Source organism: Lycorma delicatula, chromosome 5 (assembly GCF_047948215.1).
Source record: "Lycorma delicatula isolate Av1 chromosome 5, ASM4794821v1, whole genome shotgun sequence".
Classification (NCBI taxonomy): domain Eukaryota; kingdom Metazoa; phylum Arthropoda; class Insecta; order Hemiptera; family Fulgoridae; genus Lycorma; species Lycorma delicatula.
Genome location: NC_134459.1, coordinates 72351317 through 72374290, shown reverse-complemented (window position 1 = coordinate 72374290; position 22974 = coordinate 72351317). Strand labels below are relative to the sequence as shown.

At 28.3% G+C, this 22974-nt stretch overlaps 1 protein-coding gene across 1 annotated transcript in view; it reads right to left on the bottom strand.

Annotated features, from left to right (window-relative positions):
* The window catches only part of LOC142325689 (uncharacterized), an 80956-nt gene extending 58989 nt beyond the window's left edge, over window positions 1–21967 (bottom strand). The window contains exons 1-2 of the mRNA XM_075367721.1: window positions 21772–21967; window positions 9737–9838 (exon numbers count right to left, since the gene is read on the bottom strand). Of these exons, the coding sequence (XP_075223836.1) occupies window positions 9737–9838; window positions 21772–21967 (298 nt within the window). The remainder of the gene's footprint in view (window positions 1–9736; window positions 9839–21771) is intronic.
* Window positions 21968–22974: the final 1007 nt, after the last annotated feature.

Below are 22974 nucleotides of genomic sequence, written 5' to 3'. Positions count from 1 at the left end.
TATGATTTTATCAAATATTTATGTTGGTAGGCTTCTGGCACATAAATATAGATGTTTTCTGTAACTGGTTAACCAACTACTTCTGGGTGTGTGAGTGTGCGCGCACGAGTGTAAGCAAATGTAATTACCGCTACCGGCTTGCCAGGCTTGACGTAGCTGCAATGCAAATACAAATATACCGGTAAACATGTAGAATGGAACAGACTCAGATCGACTACACCTGAGAAGTATGGTTAATTGAAACCCAACCACCAAAGAATGCCGGACTCCGTGGCGCAAGTGCTAGAGTCTCGGCCTTTCATATGAGTTCTCGGGTTCTAATCCCGGTCAGGCACGCATTTTCACACGCTACTTGTCATTCATCTCATCCTCTGAAGTAATATCTAACGATGGTCCCGAAGGTTAAACAAAAAAAAAAAAAAAAAATAGAATCAAAGAATATATATATATACAGGATCATTCACGGGAACCGGATGTTTTTAAAATAATCATAAAAAATTGAATATTTACTTTAAAAAAGTTTTATTGGTACTGAAACACTTGTTAAATAAAAACAATTGTTACTTACTCATGAACGAAAAATTATTTCCGGCAAGTGATGTCCATTTTGGGCAATACATTGTTGTAGCCTTTCACGGTAACTGGCCTCAATTCTTTGCAGCATGTCTACATCAATCTGGGTGACGTGATGACGAATTGTGATCTTTAGGTCCTCCAATATACGCAGTTTATTGCCGTACACACGCTATTTCAGAAACCCCCAAAGAAAAAAATCACAACTACTCAAGTCGGGGGACCGAGGGGGCCAAGGAATGTCGCCGAATCTGGAAACGATCCGCCCCGGAAACAAGTTACGGAGAACAGCCATCTTTGCCCTCGCTGTGTGCGCTGTAGCTCCATCCTGCTAGAATAACATATTTTGAAAATGGATTCCCCGGTTTCGTAACTCAGGGATGAAAATCGTATTCAACATCGCAATGTAACGATCAGCTGTTACAGTTACGGCAGCGTCATTTTCTTCAAAAAAATATGGTCCAATAACACCGACCTTTCCTATTGCACACCAGACAGTCACCTTTGGGCTATGAAGTGGTCTCTCGTGAAGCTGATGTGGGTTTCTTTCTGCCCAATATCGGCAATTCTGTTTGTTGACGAAGCCATTCAGATGAAAATGGGCTTCGTCACTCATTAACAATAACAAATTTTCATTTTCTTCAAAAATGGTAAGCATTTGTCGACAAAATTGTAATCGCTGCGTGAAATCTTGCTCGTTTAACTGCTGCACGACGGCTATCTTGTAAGGATAGAAATACAGGTCTGTATGCAGAATTCGTCTTACCGTACTTGTGCTCATTTGAACTGCTGAATGCCTCTGGTTAGAGCGGCGTGGACTTCTGACAATGGCTTCCCTTACTCGTTCGATGTTCTCCAGAGTGCTAGCAGTTCGTCGGGGACCCGGTGATTTTTTCTTCAATATTGAACCGCTTGTTCGAAGGTTGTTTACCCATCGCAATATTGTGTTACGAGAAGGGACACTTGCATTACGATGGATATAAACTGAAGGCGGAAATCTCGCTTAACAGCAGTTACGGATTCGTCATTTCGCACAAAACTGTCATACGCGTACAGGCGTTGGTCTAGCGTTCACGGCTCCATCTCAACGACTAAAATGTAAATGCTATGAACAAAGGAAACGTCAGACACCAGCCACGTGCCCCTACCACCACGAACGCCCAAGTACAACCCACTTCAAAAACATCCGGTTCCCGTGAATGACCCTGTATATATATTAACACATACACATATATTTCCTTTGAATTTAGAGTTTCGTTGAAAATTTCAAAAGAAATAAAAACGATCCGTATTATTAAAAGAAGATTTTTAAAATTAGTTTAGATTGTTATTTTTAAACATGTTTAATTTTTTTTTTAAATTGTTAGTCATTTTAAGGAAATGTGAGTTATAAAATAAATCCGATTACCGTGAAATAGGTTAAGAGATCATATTTTCGAACATAAAATTATACATCCAATATACGATTGTTAATGTACCACAATTTTTATGTTTTAACTCTTAATAATCAATGACTGTCTTTTTTTAACATGGAGTAAGCATATATGACTTGATGCTTTTTTCTTCTTCTTTTTTAAGAGCAGATGAAATATATTTATTTTATTGCTTAAGCAGCCTTTTAGTTATTACCAACTGTTCTGTCAAAATTGGGACACACAGAGAAGTTTATTGTGTTTTACCATTACAACTCTGAACATTACTTTTTGTTCCCATCAGTAATGCCACTTTCACTGAACTGGATTTGATGGTACAGTTAAACTAACTAATCGTATGTATTTCCTCGTTAATATTTTATTCTGTTTTTAGTGCTCCTTAAAAATAATAAATAAAAAAAATAAATAAATAAATATTTTTTTTAGGTGCATTAAGAAATTTCATATGAATTTTTTTTTCATTTTTATATCAGAAATATTTTAATGTTGTAAAGTTTAATTTAATATAATATTTACGATACATTTGAATTATTAATAGTCGTTAAATACCCATTATTTACTTCCTTATTTGTAATTTTATAAATTTAATTACTTAAAGTTAAAAGTTTCATACATATTAATATATGTATATAAAGTAAAAGAAGTTATTTAGACCGATATGTAATATGAACACATGTTTAAGTAGATCTTAATTAAAATTTTATTACAGAATATTATAGTCAATGACCAGTCTTATTTCGATATACTTCTATTTTATTTACGATAATAGAATATTTTATGAAGGCTTTATATTTGCTAACATTTCAGTACAATCCTAATTTACTTACATATCAAGCAAAGAGAATTACTTTGTGAAGTGTTAGAATCCTTATTACTGCACTGAATAAAAAAACTTTATTTCTGAAAAATTTTACAGTCTTTTAAGTATTAACTCTTATGAATTTGTTGTGAAAGAACTTCCGTTTTTACCATGGTTTTACAAACTTTTATAGATGCAAAATCTTTTTAATTGAATTCGAGCAATAAAATATACCACAATTCTGCATTTACTGGAATTGGCAAAAAAGTAATTTCCGTTTTCACAAATGAGCTTTATGCTTGTTTTAAAGGACTTCTGTCAATATTATGAATTTTTTTTTTTTGCATTTGATAGCTGTCACTTTTAACATTATTTAGGAGCAAATAGAGCTTAATTTCGTTTACAGCCTTTATTTTATGGTCAATTTTAACATGGAGTGCAAAACCAAATATTTTCTTTATATTTTACTTTTTTATTTCTGTAAAGGCAAAAAAACTGTCGAGGCTCAGAAAGATATGTAAAATTTATTTTTTCGTAAGAAAACGCAGGTGACTACCACTTACGAAAGCCACATCGAAAGCTGAATTATATTTTTTTAAAAAATCATGCTCTCAATTTGGTGGGATTACAAAGTTGTGAATTTTCAGCATTTTTTCTTTTTCTGTTTAGCCTCCGGAACCACCGTAAGGTATTACTGAAGAGGATGAATGAGGATCATATGTACGAACGTAAATGAAGTTTAGTCTTGTAGTCTCAAGTCAACCATTCCTAAGATGTATAGTTAATTGAAATCCAACCACCAACAAACACCGGTATCTACGATCTAGTATTCAAATCCTTATAAAAGTAACTGCTTTATAGGATGTGTATTTTTAGCTGTTTTCAAGGAACTAAATGATCAATTTAGATGTTAACTGTCAACATCAAATGAAACTGGAGGAAGCAATTTGTCAAAATTAGGAAATCGGAAAGGAATCGTGTTCCACCATGACTATGCACGGCCTCACATATCTTTGGTAACTCATGGAAAATTACTGGTGCTAGTGGGAAGTGAAGTCTCATTCCCTGATCTTGCACCATCAGATTACAAGATATTTCGAATTTTTCAAAATTCTTTTTATATGGAACGATTTTCACTAATTATGATGACCTGAAATCGCATTTTTTATTTTATTTTCCTAATGTGTACATTGCAGTCTGTTCAACTAATAAATAATAGCAACCCCACCTCGGTCCACTGAGATGAGGATGACATGTAAATGAAGTGTAGTCTTGCACAGGCTCAGGCCGACCATTCCTGAGACGTGTAGTTAATTTAACTCCAACCATCAAATTACACTTGTATACATGGACCAAAATTCAAATCCATATAAAAGGAATTAACTTTTACTAGGATTTGAATCACAGAAGCTTTGTCTTCGAAAATCAGCTGTTAAATAAATGATTTATGCTGAGTTAATTACTAGACCAGCCTGGTCGGCTATGTCACACTTGGTTCAGTATTTTGCTGACAAGGACAAGAATTTCTATGAGCGCGGAATCATGAAGTTGCTAGAAAGATGGTAAAATATTACAGAATAGAATTGAAAATATATAATTGATTAAAGTTTATTTTTGGATAAAAAAATTGAGCTTTATTTCATAATACAAAACCGAAATTACTTTCTTGCCGGTTCAGAATTATTATAAAATTACAACATAATCATTATAATGTTATAGAATATTAATTTTTTGTTGATGTGTAGTTTTTTATTTCATTATTATTGTAGTATATAAATAATGAAACTGATAAATATAATTTAATTATTTAAGAATTAGAAATTCATAAACAAAACCAAACGTCAGAACAAAATTCTGATTCACTAAGATCTTTAGCAGTTTATAAATAACAATTCTAACTAGAAATGAAGTTTGGTTGAAATTCACTAGTCACGCTGATTAATTGTTGGAATGCGTTTGAGGTTATTTAACAAAGTAGGGCAATTAGATTTTTATGCTTACGTAATTTTATATATTATTAAATTTAAGATTATTATAAATTCGGGATATATATATATATATATATATATATATATATATATATATATCAATTAATATGCAGTTAGAATGTTAGTAAATAAAAATAACAATTCGACCAGTTCTTAAAATCTTTTGATATCTTTTACTCAATAGAAAATATATTGTTAAAATGAAAAGAAAATCGGAGGTCGATTTTTATACCTTCAAACAATATTTTTTACTACCTACAGTTTTTCTTCTTTTTTTTTTTAAATTCTATTTGCTTTAATTTATTAATGTTATGTTTAATTCCTTTTTATCAACATGTAGAAGATTATAATTAAAGACGATCATTATTTATTAATTAAAATAAAAATTTCTACTTTGGTGTGGATTTAAATAATAATGAATCAACTTTATTTGCTTATTAGTTAATTCAGTCACTGAGTTTTCAGTTTTCTAGGACTGTGGATTCGAAAGATTGTCTAAGTCTTAATTCGGTTGATACATATCTATATATACAGGTTCTTTTCTAAAATGGTGGGCTGGCTATATTTTTTCGGATTCTACTTGTAAAACTAAACAAAAAATTTCTCCTTCGTTCTCCCACTGTCCGCCATTTTGTTATTTTTATATAAAAATTTGTATCTCAAGTACGGATACAGGATCAAATTAATATTTCGTAAGCGTCTTTGTAATAAATTTTTAAAACTAGCAAAAAATCAGGACTTAAATACCATCGCAAATTACAAAATGGGAGTCATTTTTATTTTCCAATTCGTTATATCTCTATAAATATTAGTTTTATCAAAATTTATGATATTCTAAAATATTAACCCTTTTATTTTGAATAAAACGGCATTTTATTTTTTAAAATCGCGTAACATATAGCCGAGTTATGGCAGAAAATTGATGTTGTAATTTTGTGTCTATTTTCATGTCCTTCACTTTACATTCAATTCGATTAAATATTAATTGTTTTTATTTATTGTTAATTCTGGTATTGTAGATTGATCAAATTAAGTAATAATTTTCACACAATATTAGATCTACTAATTAAATAAATAAAACAACTATCTGTGATAATCTTACGTTAATTGTTGTAGAATATTAGGTGTATTTTATTTTTTTAATTAAACAATTAACAATTGTTAAAAATTATAACAGTTATTCAAAGAGTCCACCATTAGAAATTCTAATGCACGAGTCTCCAGTCTTTTTTAGAGAGATGTCTTAACCGTTCAAAAATTCCGGGAGTATTCTAAATTTGTTGAAATCTATTTTGGATCCTTTGTTGAAGATCCTCAATGTTTATGTTTCAATATATATTAATATATATATTAAAAAAATGTGTTCATATATATATATACTTTTCCCATTTATTACATAAAGAAGCAAGTACCTGTTTTCACGTGATATAAATTAATTTAAATAAATAATTGAGAGAAAAAAAAGCAATTGTTTGCCAATTACATTCTCCGTTATAGTTTTCTTTCTCATGGCGTTTTAAGAATTTCATTTACTATTCGTTAGCGTTAAATGTGTACGACTATGCATATTTATGTAAATATATATATTTATGTACGATTCTTTTGTGTGATAAAAAAAAAGTTAGTGCACGGGAATAAGTGATAGCTAAGACTAGTGAAAGTAATGTTGTTGTACAGGCTATATATTACCGAGTAAAAATAAAACGGAAGAGTTAATGTTACCTTGTCTTGCTCCCTTCAGATTTCAAATAAAATATTTTCTCTATTAATTGCAAGATAAACAAACTTGTATTTATGTTAAAACTATTTAGAAATTATTTTATTTTTTATTTTATAATTTAAATATTTCCTATTTACACTTATTTCTGGTACATTAATTATAATCTTGTAAATCTGGTTTAATTTAAGTGAATTAGTTGTATTAATAATATAAATATCTTTCCTAATTACAGTAACTTTCTTCCTATATTTTATTGCAAATATTATACATTATCGCTTTAAAGATATTTCTGGTTCAAAATAAAAATCTCTCTTTTCAAATTAATATTTAAGTTTTTTTTTAATCGTGTATGTGTCAATCAAAATTCGAATGAGCTTTAATAAGACTGAATGTTTTGTAATCTTTCACTTTTATCAGATTTCAGTTCTGTTTGTTATTTATTCCATCCAAACCTAATTATGTGTATATATACTCTTTAACAAACTTTAAAAGGCTTTAAAAATGTAATAGATTGTTATTGAATTAAATTTGTATTCAAATAAATAATTAAATTACTATTTTGAATTAAACAATTAGTTTTAGATTTAACTTTTTTTTTGGAAACGGTAAATACTTCCTTGTTTTCCGACTTTACATAAGGTAAACTGAAAAAAAAAAAATTTTTCAATTATTTTTATTTTTTAAGTCGACACGAAATTGAAAACAACTACCAACACTCTTAATTTTGCCCCGATTTCAAAAATCTGATACTGAAAAGTAATTGAAAACTATTATTATTATTATTTCTAATTATTCTTGCTGTATTTTAAATCGGTTTTATTCTTTTATTTAAAATATACTTCTACAAAGCAAACTAGCCCATTTGAAAAATAATTGTTGCAAGTAACTCAAAGAGGCAAAAGGCATATACAAGAAAACCCAATATAAACAAACAATCTAAAAAGAGCCTGCTACCAAAGTTCTGTGAAATATTGTGATGTTTATTATTTTTATAACTTAAGTTTTCATACTAATTTTCTTAATATTTTACGCTTTGCATCAATTCGTAAATTTTAACCGCATGAACATAAAAAAAAAGTAATACTATCTTCGATTAGTCAACTACTCAATTTTTAGTTTAAATTAGTTTCACAAGTTATGAAAAAGATTACTACAGGATTAGATTACTACTATTCAAAGGAAATTCGTTTATATAATAAAAAATATATGCACGTAAAAAGGTTTATTTATTCATATAGATTAATACTTGATCATTCATATAAATAAAAATTTACTTAGGGTTGAAATTTGATCCTCCTTTTTGTAAAGTTAGTTAGAAGGAAAAGTAATTTTCGATTTGATCCAACTGCATTTGTTTTATTGTTTCAAGTTTTAAGTTTATCAAGTTTTAAGTTTTGCTAAATGCATCTATTTTTTTTTGTTATTGTTCTTCTAGCGGTCCCATTAAAAGATTCTTCCAGTTTTATATATAGTAGAAAGATATTTTTTTTACTCGAACAGTATATCATAATTGCTCAGTGTAACATTTGTGATCACGTAATGATATTTACCAGCTGTGTTTCTTATTTTCGTGTAAATATTGACGAAAATAATTTGAAAAATTATTGTAAGAAATAATTCATGTTCTCGCATTACATAGAGCCTTTGCAACGCTCAGTAATAGTCCCCATTATGTAATTTTTCTGTGCATTCATTACCTACTAATAATTTTTTTCATACTCTTTATCATATTTATTTTTTTTTTATCCCCTATTCTTCCCTACATAATAAAATAGTGTATATAAAGCATTGTTTTTCCACAACCATAATAAAAACTAAGAAAAACAGTTTAGAGTTTCAAAATTTGGGGCAATTAATTACGCATTTAACATAGAATTTTGTTTTACTTATTTTTTAGATGTTTTTATTTAACTTATAATGGTTCAATTGGTGTCCTCAAATCTTGCAACCTTAATTAAATTAATTTTTCGAGATCATACAGTGGGGAAATATTTCACAGCAACGTAAGTCGGATGACAATACAATATTCCATTGTTAATTTCATATATTTGTGTATTTTATATACACATGAATTTATCTGTATACAATACAAGGGAAAATCTTGAGAAAGAGAGCTGAATCGATAACATATAACTATCGATCAGATTGTTTTTGACTGTCAGTCAAGTATGAATAGTCAGGTGGTTGTTGAAGTAATTTTAATATGATTAGTGTAAATTTACCTTGTAAAATTTATCATCTGATATATTTTTAAATACCATTATGTACGGTAAATTTGATTAAGCCGGTGATTATGCATAATTACCGGTGAATTTGATTAATCGCCTCCAGTGATGAAGAATTTAATAAATATATAACCATTTATTAAATATACCAGTCATTTTCATATTCTCCATATTAATATATTTTACATATTAAAATAATAACTCGTCTATAAGCAGTAATTACTAAATTATTAAAAGGCCGAGACGCTATCACACGCGCCACGGAGGCCGGCTGTAGCGCGAGTGGAGATTTTTTTAATAAATTTATTATTTAAAAAATCAAAACATTACTGTTAATTAGTCCAGGTTAGCGAGCGAAGCGAGGGTACCAAACATAACCTACACTAGCTTCTCACGCTAACCTTGTCTAATTAACGTTAAATATGCAAATTAGATAAGTTATTCTCAAGTTATCACCAATACCATCATCAATTACCACCATACCTCCAGTTCACTGGATTTAATCAAATTTAACTAACGATTTTCATTTTAGTCGTGCATAAATACACAATTTTTTTAAAGTAATTTTCTTTAAAAAAAATCTAAATTTTACTTTTTAAAACGAATTTGTTTTGTTTTTATTTATTTATTTTTGAAGAAAAGTACGTTTTAAAAAATTTAGTTAAAATTTTTTTGTTTATCTTTTTTTCTAGTAAAATTATAATAATGTTGACGTAAATTATTCTATGTCCCAACACCTGAAAGTAATCTTCTGGAATTTGTATGGCCGTTGTGTAAAACCGTCTTTGATTTCCTGTATAATATGAAATATTTTTAATTAAGTGAAAAAAATTTTAAGAATGCTCTAAGAATCTTTTGATTGCGTTATTATGAACATTATTAATTATTACTATTAGTAAATTTCAACTATTTTGAAATCAACTAACGATTTAATAGTTTTAAATTATTAAGACTAAGACAACGCAACAGTATTGTTTAATTTATAAAATTGCACTGACCTTGTCTTCTTGTTCTGGAAGGCTGATAATTATTATGATGCCGGTAATGTTTTCTCTGAGGTGAAACCGGTTGTACTGATATTAAGCAGTAGGTTGATACTCCTAAAACAAAGAAATAAAAATAAATATAAATAGCGAATTTTTAATTCTAAATAAAAATTGAGATTTAGAAGCCACCTAAATTAACATGTACTAATTAATATTTATTACATAAAAAAAAGCTGGCAAAATTTTCCTGAACTTCATGGAAATTACAAAGAACTTAAAATTAAACACATTAATACTTAAGTATGAAAATTATTTTTAACTTTAAATCAGTAAATATCTCTTGACAAAGATAAACATTCTACACTGAATTATTTAATCAATAAAAAGTTACTTAGGTGTCATAAAATATGAGAAACCGTAGAAACTTAATGTTAAAAAAATCTGATGTGGACCCCACATGACTTCCTTGTACGCCTATTAAATTACATTACACATTTTTTAAAAGCACATAAATGCTATTTCACTAATAACTTCTGATTTTTTTTTATTGTTATTGAATTATCATTTATTGTAAAAGTTTTTTAAAATCACAGTTTAATAAATCAATATATTTAAATTAAAAAGAAATTAATAAAATGTTGCAAAGCAAAAAAAAAATAAAAATAAACCGGAAGAAAATGTTAAACAAAGAAAGAAATAAAACATTAAGAGAAGATGATAAATATAAATAAAAAGAAAACTTTAAGGCCATGGAAAAAATAAAAATATTAAGAGAGGATGATGAGTGTAAAGAGAGAGAAAATATGAAAACTAGAGAACGTGTACACAAATGAAGATCAGAAGAATTATATCAAACCAAAAAGCGATTAAATGATTGGCAACAAAATACAAATAAACGAAATGATGATCAACTCCGATTTAGGGAGAATATTGTCCGACAATATCAGAGGAGTAATGAATTCCTCTCAAGGGAATACTACCTAGATGCTGGACTTAACTTAAGATTTAAAGAAATTAATTTTTTTTTGTTATATTTGTACAGAATCATTCTTTTAAACACTCATAACTTCTGAAGTCTATATTGCAAGATTTTAAAATAATTATCCAAATTAATTTTAAAATCATATGCAATTCTTTAACATTTTTTTTGGGGGGGGGGGGCTTTAAAATAAAAATATCGGTTAAAGTATACTATACTAATGTGCAATATTTATATTGTTTATTATTTACTTGCTATGACAGTAAACAAATGATATATAAATTTACTCATAAATAAAGGTACACAATATAAACCGATTCAAAAACTAATTATAAAAAAATTATACAGCAACGTGGAAAAAATTTTCTTCTGATTTTTACAAATATAATTTTCAATGACCTCTTTTACCTTAGACAGGTGGAATTTTTTAGATTTTTACTATCTTATCCTTTCCAAATAGCAACGTTCTAGAAAAAACAAAATGCCAGAAAACAAAGGGTGTCGTATCCATATATCTATATACATTTCACGTTTGATATTATTTATTCAGAATAACCTTCAAAGTATAATAATAGAAGCTAGTATATATAAGCAGATTATGAAGTCCATTGAAAACTATTGATGCCGATTTTTAAAAAAATAAGTAGTCTAATTTTATCGGAAAAAATTGATATTTTACGTTATAATTTTATCGAAAGTTAATTTGTATGAAATTTTAGCTTACTTCTCAAACCTACGTTTTGTTTTTGGGTCGTAATTACCATAGCTTGTTGATACAGTACCCTCTGAATTAAGAAAAAAAAATGGTATTCTAGTAATAATATACATTTGAGTGCTGTTAATTATAATTCATTTTTTTACCGATTACAACTAGTTCACCCTCGTAACAATTATAGAATAAAGAAGAGCTATTCAATGTAAATGATTGATGATAAAAATTATACTAATTTCGGAATTAAAAAGTAAAAAAAAAAAAAAATATATATATATATATATATAGTGTGGTGAAGGTTAAATTATTTAATTTTCCTTTTCTTAGAGATATCTATTTATGATGCTAATAGAAATTTTACAAAAGTTATTAACAAATAATTATTGATAAACTTTTGTTAATAATAATAATAATAGTTGTAGTAGTAGTACTAGTAATAATAATAATCATAAGAACTAATGATTAACTTTGAACTAATGTAATTCTTCTTTTTTTTAATTATTAACTTAGAAACATTGTCCCTGAAGGATAAATTGATTATAGTACCGCTCTTTGGCCTATTTATATACAATTCAGCATTACTGAAATTGCAAGTCGTAAATGAAGTTTTCTGTTAAATGAAAGAGTATATAAAGTTCATGAGTAAAAAAAAAAAACATGAGCTATACATTGTTATGGCTCATACTTTTACGATATCATTTGACACCAGTGTTTATTAATAAGTATAATGAATGAAAAAATACGAATTCTTTCCATAAAATAGTTTCAATAAGGATATGAATTTTTGTTCGCGTATATTGGTATTATAAAAACATTTAGAAAGCCATACTTATATACCGCTTCTTTAATTCAATTATTTAATAAATTTTATATTATTACCCGTAAAATAACTATCAAAAAAATTATTAAATACTATTAAAAGGTATAAATCCACCTTACCAGCAATTAATTTTGAAATTCTCGTGATCTTTCCAGTCCTTATACCATCGTCAGGAGATTAAAAAATCATAATAAAATAAAGTTAAAAAGTTAAAATTTTAACCAGTCATGATGGATTGCTAGTACACTGTACATTTCAATCAGTATACTGATTGAATTGTACAGTGTAATGTGGTGGAATAAAATGAAAATCAACGGGGACCACGTTGTACGAATGATAATAAAGACGCCCTTAATGTACATATAATAATTCAAATGAAATACTATTCGAAGAATATTATTATAATATAATAATAAAAAAAAAAAATGTTAATAAAATTTAAATATATTAATTATATAATGCATTATATTATTATATATTTATTTAATATATTAATATTAATTTAATATTACAATTTTTTTTTTTTTTTAAATGATCAATTGTTTAAAAACGCCGTAAATATAGATATAAAGAGATAATAATTCAAATAAATTATTTTTTTAAACTTTTTTCTCATTAATTAGATTTTTTTGTTTACTATAAATGTGATATTTTTCTAAATTAGATGTATCATAATAATTATAAGATATGTCTAAAAATTTCATAAAAATATTTGGGTTGTATGTATGACCTTTTTCCAATACATGTTTAGCGAAGTTAGAATTTTCAGTTTTATTGTTTTTTATACTATCCATGTGTTCTTTTGCACGTATAGAGAATTTACGATTGGTCGTACCAATATACATCATGTTACAATCTTCACAACCCAAATTATATACCATCTTGCTTATCACGATTAGCAGCATTATTATATGATATCTTAACATAATTATTATTATTATATTTTATTAATTTATTATTTGTAGTATATGCATTTTTTATTTTAATTTTTTTATAGTTTGGACCAAAAGTGTCCAAAAAAGCCCAAAATCCAAAAAAATTGGATTTTGAAATTTTCTTAACTGTAGTAATAAGCCCTCAAGGAGAGCTTTTCAACAATATACCATAAGTGGTATTTATTTTCATTGTTTCCAGAATTATAGTCAAATAAAATTTTAACAAATGAAATATTTGGATCTTACAAAGGGAAGGCACATCATTTCAAATCCAACTTCATCTTCTTTTTTTAACTTTTTTCTAATTTAAATATATTGATTTATTAATAATTATTAGGCTCTGATGGTAAAAAAAAAATTACGATAAATAATAATTCACTAATACGAGTAACAATAATATATATATATATATATATATATATATATATATATATATATATATATGATACAACATCAGAAGTTATTAATGAAAAAAAATTTTATGCACTTTTGATTTAAAAAAAAAAAAATGTGTACATGCAATTTAATAGGCGTACAAGAAAGTCATGTGGTGTCCACATCAGGTTTTTTCTTGAAGTTGATAAAAAAATACGGATTTGTATTTTGTTATAAACACTAGTTAGGAGTTTGGAGTATTTTGTCTATTTTTATAAAAAAAAACTTGTATTTAAATGCAGTCTCATTAGGAACATACATCTATACTTTTGTCATCAAGAGTGGTGGGGTCTTTAAAAAAAATTATCTGACTTAAAACATCGTGAAAGTCTTCTTTTTTAATAAAATTAAAATTTTAGGTCTACACCTCAACCGTCGACTAACATGGAAAGTTCATATAAGAGAGAGAAGAGAAGGAAACTTGAAATAAATTTAAAGGAAATATTCTGGTTATTGGGTAGAGGTTCTCGATTATTTTTATCTAATAAGCTGCTGTGCTGATATACTCTACAATTTTAAAGTCGATTCGAATCGATGGCATCCAACTTTGGGATACTGTGAGCAAGTTCGATATCAAAATCTTACAGCGGTTTTGAAATAAACTTGCGATGTTAAATAAAAGCACCTTGGTTTGCAGTGAAATACAGTGAAGACAGTGAAATACACGAATATATCACGTGAATCACTTAGCCGTGAACCTCCTAGACAACGAATGGCATTAGAAGATTGAAGATTGAATATGTTCTTTACCTTAGTGGTGTTTTAAGTGTGAGTGCTGTGTATTTTTTCTTCAATTCTTTTTTTTCAAATTTATTGCATATTCTTTTCTTTTTCTTTTCATTGTTTTTCTTTCTCTTTATAACTTGTTTTATTTTGCTTTCACTTGTTGTACTCTTAGATGTTAAATATTGTTAATAATTACTTAGTGTATGTGTTGTTTGTCACAAAAGTTCTTTGTAATACTAGTGTGTAATTTTTTAGGAATTTCGCTGGGAATTCCTTATCATGTGATTGCGATTGTGATCCAATTTACTCAAGCTTTTTTTAGAAATGTAACCGATTTTAAATAAACTTTAAAACTATAAAAAAATAAAAATATATTTTTATATGATTCACCCCAAATGTTAAAAACTAAAATTCAATTTATTAATTGTTCTATATTTTTTTTATTTTTTAGTAATAGTTATGGGTGTAATTTATGGTTATAAAAATTAACTTAGGCATACTAAACGTTATATTATTTTAAAATATGTATCACCTCCAGCGCATATATTAGTAATAGATATGATCTTAGTTTAAATGTAACTGTCAGCACTTATTTTAAACAAAAGATGCAAATATTAAAGAAAAGAAAGTTGACAATGAACTATTACTGTTTATACAACGAACTACTAGTACTGTTTGTACTAGTAGTATTAGTAATAATAATAATAAAAATACTCGTACTAATAGTACTATAGTCGGTTACAAAATACAAGTCTGTATCCGTCATATAGTTGTTACACAATAAACCTTGTCTGGGTTTTACCACACTTTTTATCAATGACCGACATTCCTTATTAAATTTAGTGATTCCGGTATCAATTTATTAAATCTATGATCAACTTCACGTTTATAAAATTGAAGCGAAATATAAATTAATCACCAATATTGTCTATATAACAAATATTTAGATATCTCTGGTGTTGTTACACAACACAAGATAATTCATTCATACAATTTTATTTCATTAAATTTTAGAAAATGGTTTTTAAAAATAAAATTATGCAAGGTGTTTTATTGTTTTTGGTTTGTGGTTTGTAATTTCCTTACAAAAATATAAAATCTTTATTTAAAAGGTTAAAAATTTTGTTTCAGTTATCTAACTATAACCTTATGGAGGTGATGCCCAACGCAAGACCACGAACATCCCTACGGAATTCAACCATTGGCCATAACGGTAGCCGTTTCTTTTTTTCATGAAACCAATCATTATTAATCCATCTAAGCTAGTTATAAATAAACCTATTTACCCTAACCAGTTTCACAATTGAAACTCATCGCCTCAAAGTAGGTAGAACGTAAATAATAATTATAATTATTTATTGTTACATACATTTCTTATAGTATTGTAACAAGGACTGTTTACAAAATTGATGACTCGTCAAAAAATGTGGTTAACCTAATTTATACAATAAACTTATAATTATAAACATCATACATAAAATATTTGCATGTATGATTAACAATGATAGTTTTAATTAAGATAAATCAATCAAAGAAAAGGATCCTATAAGAACTTCAACGGGATTTCCAATCGGTACCTGCAACAATAGAACAAAACAGCAAATCCTTTACTTCCGATAGTTACATTAGTCTGTCACTCCTTTCTAATTAGATGCTTCACTTAAGCGTTGAATTGAAGAATTCTGCTACAAACTAACGATCAGCATTTAAACTATTTGTCCACATATAATGTTCGCCGTACTAAGAGATGATATATAAATTACGCCAGAATAAAACCGTTTGCTACTAGAAGCTGTCTCTAATTTTTTGTGTTCTCCCATGATCATACTTTGATCTGCTCATATATTTTTGTCAATTCATTCACGAGTGGACGAAAAAACAAGGTGGTAGGGTCATCCTAATTCTCACATTGCTTATATGAAATATCGTTAAGTCTTTGAATCATAAGATAATGTATGTTTAAATACGTTTAAATCTACGAACAAGGACAGTCTATAGTTTTTGTATTTTGTAGTTTTAATTATAATATACTGTACATTCTGAAAAATTAAATTTACAAAAACCCAGGCGAGTAAAACAACGCCGTTCAAAATATGAAAAAGTATTTAATAGTTTTGTTCTAATTCGTTTTTAAACGATTTGAAGTTTTATGAATATGGTTAAAAATTTACGTTTGGATAAATTCCAACAGCTTTGAGCTGCACATTAGGATGTAAATATTATATCTCTGAAAAGTTATAATTCTACAGTGGCCGTTCTTCATTAGTTATAAACATCAAATATTCCGATAAATTCGGGTTGTAATCTGGATTATATCTAAATTTTTCTGTTTACTTTTCATGTCTAGAAATTTTACATCTAAATACCTTTTAAATGCCTTGCCTGACTGGGACCTCCGAATGAAAGGCCGAGACTCTACCACTCACGCCACGGAGGCTGGCAAATTCTAAATACCTAAAAGATATCCAAAATTTCTCTTCGTATTTGCAGTCATTTGCCTTTCTTTCATAATCTGTTATCAACACTAATTCGTTTTTTCTCTTAGCCGATTTTCGTTCCCGCTAATTAAGTTATTTATTTATTTTACAGAAGCATAAGATGGTTTTCGACTACAACTTCCTTTTTGCTAAAAAAAAAATCCATAAACAATTACTTTTCCCCTTGTTTTTTCCTGTCTTTGCATACTTGTGAACCTTATTCATAAGAAATAATAAAGTACACTACCTTGTCTTTGACCAGTTTCTCCTGCAAAACTTTCTTTCTCTCCCACAGTGATCTTTATTGTACTTTCACATTTTTTTACATCGCTTTTATTATTTTATAATTCCTGGGGACACCCACTTCATTAACAATGCTAATTGTACCTTATTTCTGAGGACACAATTTAGACTTTTTGTTTATTATCTTTAAACTTTTTAATGCGTTTTCTCTATATTCCTAAGTTCAGTTTAATTACCTTTTTGTTAAACTCCGAACAATATTAAGAGAATTAAGTAATAATAAACAAATAATTGCGATTTTGTCTTGGCTTGACTAAGCTGAAAGGTCTGGAAAATGTTTTGTTTTAGTAATTCAAAAGTTTAATGTTTTATTAAAAATTGTTTCAAATATGTTTAATATAAAAAATTTAATCTTCTTTCATGCAAAATATCAACAATACGTTTTGCATGTCTACAAAAAAAAGCATATCCTTTTATTTTCTTTTAGATATGCTTTATTGTTCATACCTAACCACCGTTTTTTTTGGTTTTTTTTTATTATAAAAAGTACTAGTGACAATTTTAATTTTCTCTTTTAATATTTTTAAAACAAGGTCGAGTTTATTAGGAGAATGGCCAGGTAGGCGTCCAGTTGAATTACTTTAATTCCTGTTTATTTTAAATATGAAAAACACATCACAGATATTTGCTTTAATTATTTTCCATTATATTCTTCTTATTCATAATCATACACTAATAAAGAATAATATAATATTTCGTTTTATATTTCTGGAAAAATACATAAATCATTTCTGATAAAATTCAAAAAACTGGAGAAAAAATTTGCTTGTTTATGAAAAAAACTTTGGAACTGAATTTCTATGTAATAAATATATTATTTATTTTTTAACTGTCATCAGTATATATATATATATATATATATATATATATATATATATATATATACATATGAATATACTATATATGTGTACTTGTGCCTATATTTCTATGTTCAAGGTTTGCTTTTTACTAAATGAACTGATTTTAATAACTTTTTTTGTTGAGGAATCTCACACGGTGATCTCATAATAACTGGGGCAGACGACAAATTAAATGGTAAACCGGTCACCTAGTCCAAAACTAATCATTGGCGGCTTGCGTAAAGGCACTGTGGAATTATTTCCACTTCATATTAATGTTAATATTTAATATAATGAGACCTTTTTTCATTAATTCTTTCTATATACTTATACAATATATAATCCTTAAGCTTTATGTCAGTAGCCATCCCCAGTTTATGAAAAAGATACAAAAATCTTTGTATGAAACTGTACGCTTCACAGTTCCAGCGGCGTAGTGTTTGGCTGTTGTGCACATATGCACATAGAAAGCTGCACGCGAGGCTGTGAGGGACAGATAGAACTGTCGCTCCACAGTGCCGACCTTGGCGTGCTGGTGGAAGGTACTTTTTATTTTTTTACTCTCCGTGTGCTTAAAAACCGTTTATCATATTCTTGAATATGATAAAGTGTAGAATTATATTATTAACCTGTTTCCAGATATTCTATTTGATTCATTTTTTTCGATTCTTTTATTTTACAGAAAACTTTAACCCATGGCCTTAAAAAGAACCAGAAAAAATTTTCTGGAGCAACATCTCCATTAATTTTAGCTACGAGCCACCACTGAAAACTGTTTCTTTAAATTAATTAGTGATACATTCGGAGAATTAATCACACTATATATCTCTGTGTACATCCTTATACGTGTCACATACAATATTTACTTGATGACGATTTTTAACTACATTATCTCTTTGTAACTGTCAGTAAGTTAAATTGTCTTTGTAATTAATCTATATATCAAATTTTAATGAAGTCAGTTTAGTAAAAGACAGATGACTATAAATTGTAGTCTACGTCGTCACTGATTAAGGTACCCAGTGTAAACCTCAGTAAAACACCACTAGATAATCTGCAACAACAGATATTGAATCTAATAAATCTGTACATTCTATAAACTTATAATTTAAATACGTCTTTAAGTATTAGATGAACCTATGACGTCATAATGAAAGTTTTATAGGAAAATCGTTTACTTAACAATTTTATTGATCTATTCGGAATTGACTTATTTGAAAGTTAATTAACTTCCTTCATTCGAAAAAAAAAAATAAAAAAAATAAAAATTCTAATGCAGATAATTAACAACAGTTAATCGAAATATAGGGAAAAACCTGAGTACTCAACGTGACTTAATCGAGCTCTCACTTTCAAAACTCATACTACCGTGTGATTGTATAGCTGCAGGTATAAATTAGAGGAGAAACGTTTTACGGTTAATCTCACGCTGCAGGGATTTTGTTATACAGTCGGCACATCAGTACTAATTCTTACTTGACTATACTCACGTATGATTATTTTCATTTCTTAAGATCATCTTTCAGAGCTTCCTCAACATTTTTACATATCAATGAAATTGTCTTCAAAGATATCAGCATTATAACTTCTTGTTTAGTAAGTGTTTGTATCTCAGATGAATTGATTTTGTTTCTAATATTTGGAGGAATGATTTTTTCATCTGTCAGATCATGGTGACCTTGAAAGTGGCGGAAACTTTCCTCGTTATACCATCCTCTTGTATCTATGACTTAAATTAGGTTAAATTTTTCAAAAAGATTAAGATATCTTAGATGTAACCGGATTATTTTATTTTGAAATTCAAGTAGTAACTACAATTTTTTTATTAACGCTATTTAAATTTTATTGTTTTTGATTTCGGATGACAAAGATCGTTTAGGTAACTCTTTAACAACCAAGTTATATCAACAAACTACATTCTATTGGCGTAAAGTAGTAACAGACTTGTTTGACAGGGATTTTAATACTTTTATAACGAAAAATTCCTTCAACGTTTTTACTCTACATCATCTAAGAAAGAGATTATAAAACAATCCTTTGAACTTATTTACTGAGTTAGTATATAAAGCAAGTAATGCTCGTCTAGGAATAAGCGGTTTAAAAGGGAATGAAAAACTGAAATGTTGTTTATTTTTCTGTTTAAATATTAATTACAGTAAAAAATTTTAATCGTAATCATAATTAACGAATGATATTTATAAATAATGAAGGCCACTTTTACAAATAACGATAATTGTGCATTTACACACCACGGAATATCCTAATCTATTTAAAATTATAAAGCCAATAACATAAAAATGACAAAGGTTTTGATTCAGTAAAGATACTATACAAAACAATTATTATTTATTTCGATGATGTCTTTTACTTGATATTGAGAAAAAAGGTAGCATGTACAAACACAAATAAATGTTATTGTATACACTTAATGGTTGTTTCTCTTCACCTCATATTTATCATAAAAGATATTGAATGATTTATAAAACGAACGATTAGATGACGCTGTGTTTCTACATTTATGATAAATTTATTATTAGTAATTATTTTTTAACTTAAATATTTACGCAGTTTTTGATGCAAATTTACAGGATTTTAATGTAAAATATAAACTTGCAGTAGGTTAAATTCTTTCAGTATCGTGGAATGATTTATGTTTAGAAAAATATATTCATTTACGTTTTTACTTTCCTGGCATCATAGCTCTTGAGCTATGCTGTAAGAAGAAAAGTGTGGTAATCAATCAAAAAATGAGATATGGGTGCTTTGCATTTCTCGACATTTCCAGGGACCCAAACACCAAAAAAGTGGCGGATAATGTTTGTATGTATGTACTTGTGTTGGCGTGTTTGAAGCTTAATAACTTTTGACTTGATAAATCGATTTTTATGAAATTTTGTACAGAAATATTTTTATCGTGTATATGGTACAACTTGTTAGAATTTTGGAACCAATTTTCTCAAAGTTTTGAATAATATAACCCTATATTAAGCTCACTACACGTGGACATACTTATCGTTCTTATCATTTTAAAAGAAATGTGCCCCCAAATTCTCTTCCTTTTCAAAAAATTGATAAAATATACTTTTTTATTTATTGCATATTTTTAACCCAATTTTTTTATGTTTTTCTAACCATAACAGTAGCCCCAAAAAAATACTTTAGGAGCAACATTGAATATGGGGAAGCCGATCGAAGTTCAAAAATATAGATTTAAAAAATTGTTTTAACCTTTTGTCATGTATCATTTTTTTCCAGTAACTTGAATAAGAATAAATAACCAATGCCAGGAAAGTATTACAACTTTGTTGTCAACTTTTTTTCTATTTTTATATTCGATTTGTGTCAATAAGTATCCGACCTTGATTCATAAAAACAAAAATACTTAATCTGTTTAGTTCAATGATCTTTTTTTTTCTCCCCTGGGCCGGACCGACTTGTTGGTATTACGCCACCCAGGGGAGTGTCTTTAAACTCAAATAGGCCTCCCCACCTACCGGCTAAATACCCGCATGGCAGGTCGGCCTACCGGTTAGCTCTTTTTGAGAGTTCTTTATTATTATTGCTCTTTTGGACACCACTCCATACCTAGTGTGTCGTGACGTGGTGCCGGGTCTTTTCGGTATTCAGTATGCTGTTACCTGACTGTTACCCATGGAGTTCAATGACCTTTTTTCTCTCCTGGGCCGGTCAGTTCAATCACCATCAGTTCAATGACCTGCCCACGTAAAAGTATACCTCTGCAGATCCAACACACGGCGATGTTTCCTTTGTTGGAAGCATTTTTAGTAATTTTTAATGAACACCAACATATTTTAGTGTACTTCTTTTGATCTCTTCTTTGCCTGCAAATTTCTTTCTTTTAAGAGGAATTTTAAGCTTAGGAAACAGGTAAAAATTGCAAGGACCCATGTTTGGTAAATACAGAGCCTGCTGAAGTTCAATCTGAATTTCCCAATCGCCAATTTTCCAAAGCTGTGGTCTCTTGCGTCGAACAGCATCTTTTGGCCCACAAGACATTTACGTAATACTTCTTATTGACAGTTTCTGCTTCAGGAGCGTACTTGTGATGAATGAGTATTCTCGTTCTTACGTAACGTATGAACGCTATACAGTACCTGCAAAAATATGTCGTTCACCCATTATGTTTGTCATAGTGATTAAAGATTTTGTTAATCTTTAATCACTAAATTTTATATATTTAATGAGTTGATAACCAAAAAGATTTTCAGGATGACCTTCATACTATTATAAAAATTCATCTCGACGACGTTCCAGTCCATGCATTACAACTTATTTATTCTTGAGATTCTTGCAAATACAAGGATATACAAAATATGAAAAAAATATATGAAAAAATTATTAATATTTATTTCGTTTACAAAAATAGGATATTACATACTTTGTAAGGCGTAATACTGTTCAAAGATATGGCCAGAAACTAAAAGATAAAGTCAAGCTTTTGGATTCCGTTAATTCTTATTTCTATAAATTGATATTTTTCTTTTTCCTGCTTAGCCTCCGGGAATTACCATTCAGGTCTTACTTCAGAGGATGAATGAGGATGATATGTATAAGTGTAAATGAAGTGTAGTCTTGTACAGTCTCAGTTCGACCATTCCTGAGATGTGTGATTAATTGAAACCCAACCACCAAAGAACACCGGTACCACGATCTAGTATTCAAATCCGTGTAAAAGTAACTGCCTTTGCTAGGACTTGAACGCTGGAACTCTCGACTTCCAAATCAGCTGATTTGGGAAGACACGTTCACTAGTCGACCAACCGGGTGGGTTTTCATAAACTGATATGGAAATTTTTAATGGTCGATTAAAGTTTATTACTTTATGGGATTATCAGCTGCTTTTCGACATTGTGATTGCATTTTTGTAGATGATTTTATAAACAAAGAAGGGGTCCTTCATCATAAAAGGAGTCATTCTACTGTAATTTCTTTTGTCATAGAATCGTTTTTACAAGTAAAAAAATAAAAAATGTTGGAAATAATTTATAAAATTATTATCTCGT